The sequence below is a fragment of the Diplotaxodon limnothrissa genome, linkage group LG20, assembly GCF_057381915.1.
Source record: "Diplotaxodon limnothrissa isolate DT_005_m linkage group LG20, D_limnothrissa_male_GT1.1, whole genome shotgun sequence".
NCBI classification, from domain to species: domain Eukaryota; kingdom Metazoa; phylum Chordata; class Actinopteri; order Cichliformes; family Cichlidae; genus Diplotaxodon; species Diplotaxodon limnothrissa.
The window spans coordinates 33,557,138-33,565,867 of NC_140615.1; the positions used below are offsets into that span (position 1 = coordinate 33,557,138).

General features: G+C 39.6%; 1 protein-coding gene across 1 annotated transcript; it reads right to left on the reverse strand.

Annotated features, from left to right (window-relative positions):
- Nucleotides 1-2,234: 2,234 nt before the first annotated feature.
- mul1 (mitochondrial E3 ubiquitin protein ligase 1) lies at nucleotides 2,235-7,722 on the reverse strand. Its single transcript, XM_085344710.1, has 5 exons — nucleotides 7,671-7,722; nucleotides 5,888-6,033; nucleotides 5,712-5,799; nucleotides 5,496-5,616; nucleotides 2,235-4,014 (listed from the first exon to the last, which is right to left on the reverse strand). Exons 2-5 carry the CDS (start codon nucleotides 6,005-6,007, stop codon nucleotides 3,285-3,287), a joined length of 1,059 nt encoding a protein of 352 aa, XP_085200836.1. The 5' UTR covers nucleotides 6,008-6,033; nucleotides 7,671-7,722; the 3' UTR covers nucleotides 2,235-3,284.
- Nucleotides 7,723-8,730: the final 1,008 nt, after the last annotated feature.

The window sequence follows — 8,730 nt, forward strand, 5'->3', positions numbered from 1 at the left end:
GTTTGCACTGGACCTAGTTTATTTTTAGTTTCTGCAAGAAAACGTTTTAATAGCTGTACTTGTCTTTAGACTTGCATGTTTCTCAAGTTTGCACAGTAACATCTACTATCACTATATCCTCACACGCTTCGAGTCACAGGCATAGTTTGTTTAAAGGTTCAGTATGCTGGATTTATAAATACTACTTTTTGTCATATTTGCTCAAACCGTTGCTATGTTCCAATAGTATGAATACAACAGAGATCACCTCATATGACACCTCTTGAATACCATTTGCAAGGATCAACCATGCCTGAATGAAAACAACCAATCAGAGCGGCACCTCCAACACACTATCAATAACTACTTGTGCCCATGCAGAGCAGCGCCCCCATGTTCAGCATATGGTCTCACTCAATCTAGTGCAGTTTCTGTGGGAGAAGGAGAAGTTTCAGAAATTCATAGGCTGAAAAACAACAGGCAGCAGTAATGAAGTCTCTGCAAACAGCTTGTAGGTGCCTTATCACCACCTTCTGGCAGTAGTACTATATTATCTTCTACCAGGCACCCATAAAAACAAGGGAAACAAGGGAAATACATAAAGTTTTACTGATTTTAATATTAGATAATAGAGCAGGGCGATATGACCAAAAATATCTATCACGATATAAATTTTAAAATTTGCGATAACGATATAACTGACGATATAATTGACACTAGACAAAATACTTTACAACTCCACAACTTTAGTGTAAAAAACCCCATTAATGTATTTTCACTTAAACAAGCAGCTGTTTTTTTTATGTGCATTGAAGTTATATAAAAAATTTACAGTGCAAATTCCTTGCTGACATTTTAACCAAAAGGTATTTCCAGTGGAAATTGGCCGACATATCCTCAGCATAACCATGTATAATATCCACAACTTAAAAAGAGGTTACACACACACACACAATATGGTAATATTATGTTGAAGCACAGTACATATCATACATATCACTCCGCGAGGCTCCTGCCTAATATAGCCGTAATGCTCCGGCAATCCATCAAGCAGTCCGGGTTCGTAGCTTAGCAAAGTCGTACTAAAACATTTGACAGATTTTCGAGCGCCGTGTACATAAAATCGTTTCGAGGTCAGTAAACACAACCAGAATTCATGCATAAGGCACACGGGATTATAAGGGGCACTGTCGATTTTCAGAAAAAAAAATATCAAAGGATTGATTTTAAGTGTGCCGTATTTTCCAAACAACACGGTAATAACGACGGCCCGCTAGCATGCTCTACAAAAAAATAGTGCTTTGTTGTGTATCTGACGGACGAAAGCCAAACCAGTTCCACACCACTGAAGTTGCAGCATTTTTACAAACCAATTCTGGTTCATCCGTTTCATTTAACGATCCGTGTTCGCTCTTCTCATTCTGTGTCGCCGCCATGTGCGTATGTAAACCTAGGCACTGCGCATGCGCGTTTTACCCATATTCTATCGCGATATTTCATTTTCCTATCGTTGCCCAAAATTACACCGGTATTACCGTGAATGGTATGATATAGCCCAGCCCTATTAGATAAGCCTATCCCAGCTGCCTTAGGGCGAGAGGAAGGGTACACTCTGGAGAGGTTGCAGGGCTAACACACAGACAAAGACAACCAGTCGCACTCACGTTCACACCTATGGGCAATTTAGAGTTTCCAATTAACCTTTACCCACTAACTGCATGCCTTTGGACTGTGGGAGGAAGCCGGAGTACCCAGAGAGAACCAGACCTTCTTGCTGTGAGGCAACAGTGCTAACCACCGTGCTGCCCAAAATTACACCGTGATGTAATTTAATATTTTAATAGCCAAAAAAATCTCGCTTACAAGCCAATTGTAAGCAAGATGGCTAAAAAACACTGTAAAAACCTTATACATGAACTAAAACTATCAACAGAATTCACAGAAGCTTTGACTTTATGTCCACAACATGTTTGTTTTGTTTGGAACAGATAAGTGAAACTTTTCTAGTTATACAGGCAATTGGGATTAGGAATTGGTGGGAAAGAAAGGTTAAACAGCAGCATCCACTATTAAAACACTGCCCTCTGGGTGGTCAAAGTTTTCTTTAAACCTTTAGATGCTAATGACAAAAAGTATCTTTATAAAAGACGACAGCTTTAAATGTGGAGGAGCTAAATCAGCTTGTTTCTGACAGTGAAGAAACTGAGCAGCTGCACCAAGGTCCAGTATGAGATAAATAATTTCGACCATTGAATTATGTAAAGCTACTTTAATAGAGCCAAAGAATAAACACAGAGCTAGAAATGACCACAACACATTCCCTTAAAAAATGCTAGCAGGAAAACAAAACAAATTAAGATAAGCAAAATGAGCCCGTTTCCCAAAAGCACCTCAAGGCTAAGCTTATTGGATTATCCACATCAATAACAAAAAAAGTTTCCCAAATGCAAAATAACTTACAGACATTCTTAGAGATACTCAAACATTGAAGTGTGCCTTCTGCTCTGGCTGTGAAAGGCTGCAGAAGGGCCTGGGAGGGGTTTTAACTGCAGCTTTTATTGCTTATGCTAATTTCTAAGCCCTGTGATGATCTTTCAGAGACACAGATGAAAAGCAGCTATATTTTGTACGACGCCCATTTTCTCTTTGTAGCAAATTAATGTAATAACATGAAACAGAATCAAACCGTAACCGGCGATTGACACTTTTAATTTGACTTTTCTGACTAATAAAACACTTTTTTGTTTTGTTGAGTGTCACGTACTTGCACGAATGACAGGAAGATGTTGATAATAAGTGCTAAAATGCATATATTTATAGAAGTGCTGTGACTTAATCTTAACTAATTTCCTAAGGGTGTTGGTGTAATTTGGCAACAAGCAGAGAAAGCCGTTGACAACTGCACTTGAAGCTGTGTTTTCTCACTGAACAATCACAAATGTTTCTACAACATTCAAGCTTTTTAACTGATAAACCCCATTTTTATCCGCCTCAGAAAATGCTTTCAGAGACTTAGATTATCAGGAAGCAGGGCCAAGATCTGTGAGAGTGTGAGCACACAAAGACCTCATTTTCACTCTGAACATGACAGGAGGAAAATCCATTTTCTCAATCAAGATGAATTTCCAGTTTTCAATTCTGATTTGAACATTTGATTGGAGCTGTAAATGCACTATTATTCAGCACAGAGATTTGCCGCAGGAAAAGCAGAAACAAGTGCCTGTTTTAAGCCTGAAAAGGCAGTTTTTGAAAGATAATCTTCAAGGTATACAATGGCTGCAACAGGCTGAGAGGACTCTAGCACTTTAGCTGTTGTAAAGAGGCACCACCCTGTCTATAGATGCCCTGCAAATGGGGCATTTCTTTGGCTCTGGCAGGGCCTCGTAGCACTGGCTGCAGGTACACACATGACCACACTCTAGAAACACGCAGGAGCGATCCTGGCTCAGGCAGACAGTGCAGCTGGTGGGGGATATGCTGCTTTCCTCTATGTTAAGTTCACGCAAACGCTTCCTCTGTTGTTCCTTGAACTCCTCAAGTATGCTTCTCTCCTTCTTGCTCTGTCTGCGATGCATGTATTGCTTCCACAGGATGTAGAGGAGCGTGGAGCAGGCAGCCATGCCGAACACAATCGCCAGAATCCTCCAGAGTCTAACGCTGGTCCCCTGCTTCCGCAGGAGAGACTCGTAGTCCAGCCGAGTGAGGAAATAACAGAAGCCCTGTTTGGGTGGTTGGAGCTTAATCAGGTTGTTATCCAGGACCAGCTCTCCGACTCCTGTGATGCTGTCACCCACACGCAGCATCTCCTCGGTTTCGTGGATGCCTTTTGGTCGCTCCCCGCTGATGAAGTGACCAATAACACTGGACAAGGATTGGACTGTGGGGTGGAAGTTCTCGTAGGTGGTCTCCAGATCCAACTCCGCTGCATCTAACGGGCGTATAACTCGGACTGTGGAAGCGATATCGTCATCATGTGACCCGAGGGCAAAGGGAACTGTGTTAATGCGCTGATGGATGATTTTCTCTGTGCTGTTCCTGTGTGGAAACATTACATTAATTTATAATCACTATCCATGCATCAGAAAACAGCAACAGTCCAAAGCTCAGCTTATAAAGACAAACAACCATATTTTGGGCTTTTTTTCTTTTTTTTTTGATTATTAGCTCTTTATTTAAGCTCCAGTGTATTTTAAATAGTTTCTTTGCATGACAATAATAATCTCAGATTATTCGGCAATTTTCTTATAATCAAATTATGTAAAACTGCCATATAAACATTTTTCAAAGCTTTTAAAAGAATCATTTAAAAAGATATTTAAGAGTTTCAAGTGCGAATGACTTTTTAAGTCATTTTTCTCTGTCTTGTTTTTTCCGACGTGTAGGGTAGATTTAATAAGAAGGATATAGGTCAGTAATGGACAGTCATTGCTTTTGCCTCAGCCTGTCAGTCACTGCTACAAAATCTGAGGACCTCATGCGTTCTTTGCACACCGCCTTTGTAATATGCAATGACCTAATGAACTTGAGGCAATTTTGGGAGATTCAAGCTGGTATTTTTTTCCACAGTTACTGAAAATACTCAATTACGTCGGCTGAAAAGCATGCACGCCCAACACTTGTTTTAATGCACTGCACTTTTATCCCTTGCACAGAGTCCGGTATGCTTTGGACAAGAGATATCTGAGTGTGAAGGCAAAACTGGATTTTACTAGTCGATCAACACTCCTGCCCTCACCTGTGACCATGACATGTGGGTAGAGACTGAAAGAATAAGAAGATCGTGAGAATAAGAATAAGAAGGAGAAAAGCTTTCTCCGCTCTGACTCTCTTAGAGACAGGGGAAAAGAGTAGAGCTGCAACTCATCCTCAATGAAAAGAGCCAGTTTGAGGTGGTTTGGGCATCTGACTAGGACGCTTTCTAAGTGAGACATTTCAGGCAAGTCCAACTGCGAGGAGACCGAAAGGCAGACCAGGACATGGTTGAGAGATTATGTCTCTCAGATAGCCTTGAAAGGGCATCTCTGCTTAGACTGCCACCCATTCGACTCAGTTAAGTAGCAGAAAATGGATGCTGGGACTCACTAAACAGTTGGCAGCAGTTTTTCTTTTCCCTGAATATTTGGTCATGCCTGTGAAAAAAAGCTATTAGAGAAGAAGGTGACTTCAGCATGAAATAAGCTCAATTTAGTTACCAGAGTATTTGGCTCTTGAGTTGTTTAGCAGGCTGCTGTCTGCGTCAGCGTTACCATCTGCTCTCCCTCTAACTACAACACTGACACAACTGTTTTTCCCAACGGCGAAACGTCAGCATGTAATCCTGTTCTCCGTCTACGTTTATGAATGAATTTGATAACTGCATGCCATCATTAAACCAAAAATCACTTAGCATAAATAGTTCCGTTTTTTAAATTAAAAAACAGATGTTTGGTGTGGAAAACAGAAAATGTTATTTATTTCAGCTGAATAACAAAACATTCAGACTGTCTGTAAAAAAACATATTTATTTAACCTCTTACCATATGTGAGTGGTGCGGTTCCACACCATCTTCTCCTCCTTCAGCGTCAGCCTCTCAATGACACCTTTGCAGTTATCGACAAACTGGCTGTTTAGTGTTTCCTTCACAGATCTCACCACACCTGCAGTGTGCAATAAATAAGTGTCAATTATTTTTCAGGACTCCCAATAAAAATAAAAGTTACTTTATTTAGGTTTTCCGCACGGCTCAGCAAACCTTCTATGACGGCATATGGGATACATCTTCCAGGAGTTTCAGACAGGATGGTTTTCAAATCTTGGTCATGGGAGACTTTCTTTGCTTCCTGTAGAATAAAAATAAATATATACTAAAAATGTAAGGAATTTTCACCCTGCATATGATAAACAGAGAAATGCAGAAATATGTCTGACCTTTAATCTGGCAACTATTGTAGCTCTGCTTCTGTAAATGGAATAGAAGAATGCGGTCAGAGCCGAGCTTGTGGCTAAAACCACAATCTGTGCCGTTGAGGGCTTCCCACTGGAGTCCATCCTGAAATCTACAGCATTGAAGGTCGCTGTGAGAGAGGAGATGAACACATCAGGAAGTTATCATTCATGTCAGTCCAATAGGCCACAACTGTCAGAGTTTGACCTACAAAGTAGTTCCTGGAACTCACTAAAAGACACTTTAGCCACGGAAAAATGATCAGCATTGTAATATTTTTAAGCACACTGAAGATGAAAAGAAAATGCATAGATTTCTGTTGAATAAAGCAACAGACTCTTTGCTTTTACTTTCCACAGTCCGATCAACCACAAATGTTGGAAATTGTCCATTTACAAAGCCACCACAAAGTGCAATTTCCATTTTCTGCACTTGAACTCCATATTATAGGATACCATTGTTTTTACTCCAAAACATTCAATTAGACTCCACAATATGGACACCCTACAAATAGTTTTGACTGTGCAGCAGTTCAAACTACCAATAAACCACATTTACTATGAGATTACAAAGAGCAGGAAATCCTCACAACTCAAAATTTTAAAGGAATTTTCCGCCAATCAATCTCAAAGGTCTTGTTTGTTCTACCAAAAATCTAAACATATTTAGATTTTTTAAATATATATTTAAAAAATAAACATAAAATATATGACTTGGGAGTTCAGTCCTGAGCTACACACGTGGTGGAGACTGTCATGTCCTGTGGGGCACGGCAGCTGCTCTGTGGGAGAGAAGGCAACTCTGCTGAGGTGGTGGAAGCTGCACAGAGGATGGTTGGATGCTGCCTTGCCGCCACCACCACTACTACAGACATCTACACCAGCAGAGTCAGTAAGACTGCTGAACTCTAGTGGTCCCAGCCAAAGGTAACACCACTTGTGTCTTTGAACTATACACTTTTTGTTTTTATTTATACTAAAGAACACTGTCAAATTGTTTTAGGGTGCTTGCTTCTGTTTCTTTTCTCTCATTCTTGTTGGCTTTAACCAGGACCTCAGCGAAAAAAATAATTTCACCTCATGTGAGTATGTGTTGCAATGACAATAAAAATCCGTAAATATATGCAGACTTTCGCCACTGCTGTTGCTAAAAATCTACAGGAACGTCAGAGCAAAGGTTGCGTGGCATCTCGTTACAACTTAGAGCAAATTTCAAATAGGATCATCTCACAAATAAAGCACATTGAAACTACCCATAATTGAATGCGTGTAGATAAATACTTTTGAAAAAGTCACGTCTGCGGCTCCCTAATGTTTTGCTTTTCTCCTTTTCATATCTAAATGGACTGGAAACCGCTCACAGCTTAAACGGTAAATATATAGTTTATGGTTACTCCAGTCTGGACACTAAAATAGCCCCCATTAACTAACACGACAAGCAAGTTAGCTTCAGCAAACACAACATTACTCAGTGCTAACAATTAAATCATCAGCTTACATGGTAATATCAGTCTTTGTCAGTAAATATCCTTTCGTTTAAAGCGAAGTCGTTAGCTGGAGTGTTGACTAAAGTTATCATTTCCTTAACTGACATTACTAGCTAGCTTGGCTAAATTAGCAGTTTGCTAGCTATGCCTTGACTGGAAATGAAAGGACGGCTGAGACATTTGTTTGAAATAAGCTGCAGCCGTCACATAAGGAGACAACTAAAAGCAGCTTTAACGGACTGTCCAGCCACACATTTACACTCGATTTCCTGTCAACAAACCTGAAACAACAGCAGTCTCCACAGCTAAGCCAACACCAACACCGGGAAAGACACCGACGTGCACTTTGCCTCCCCACCAGTAGATGGCAGTGTGGCAGCGTACATCTATTCGTGAACTTGACGGCCATACCAGCTCCTATCCAAGGTTAAATAAAACTAAAGTAAAAACTAGAAGGAAAAAAACAAAACAAAACAAAACAAAAATAAAACAAACAAAAACATTTTAGATACCGAAATAAAAAAACAACAACAAACAGACGTTGCAACTCGACAACAACAAACTGAAATTATATTAAATGCTTACAAAACTAGATAATATAAAAATTGTACATGCTTTAGTCTTTATCAGTGTAGCCAAATCTGTCAAGCATCAGGAGGCTTTGGTGTATTTCTTTAGTGAGACTGGAATGTTTATATGACATTAAAAGCATCTCATCTATATCTGAATCTGACTTCTTCCACATTATAGTCATAAAAATGCTCAAAATTACACTGAAATTGGACTAATTTAATAATAAAAACTAACATGAAATGCGCATAATCACTCTGGAAATTAACAGAAACTAAAGTGAACTGAAAAGAAAAAAGAAAAAAAAAATCATCTACTCAAAAGGTTAATTGAAACAAAAAGCCAAGGTTAAACTCAAGAGCTAAAATGTCAATAGACATAATTCTATGCAAATGAAACATTAAAATCAATCAGAACAAACAAACAAAAAAAAAAGAGAGCAACAGAAAAAGCGCATCTATAAAAAACGTGTTTTAATAAGTGAAGTTAATATGAAAGCCTTATCTCCAACAGCAGATTTTCCCATAGCTGGGGCAGAAGCAGGGTCACCTTTAGATTTAAGCCCCAGAGAAGCCCCACTTGAGATTCAGGATTTCTGCTTTAGAAGTGATCAGTGAAATTTTGTGCAAAAAAATTCTAAAACAAACAGAGATCCAGTGGAAGGAAGCCACGATTTGGGTGTTTGAAAACCCAGTAAGAAGCTGAGCTGCTGAATTCTATTTGAGGTGAGATCGAGAGCCACTTTTCCTCAGTGCCATAAAGAGGGAGTTG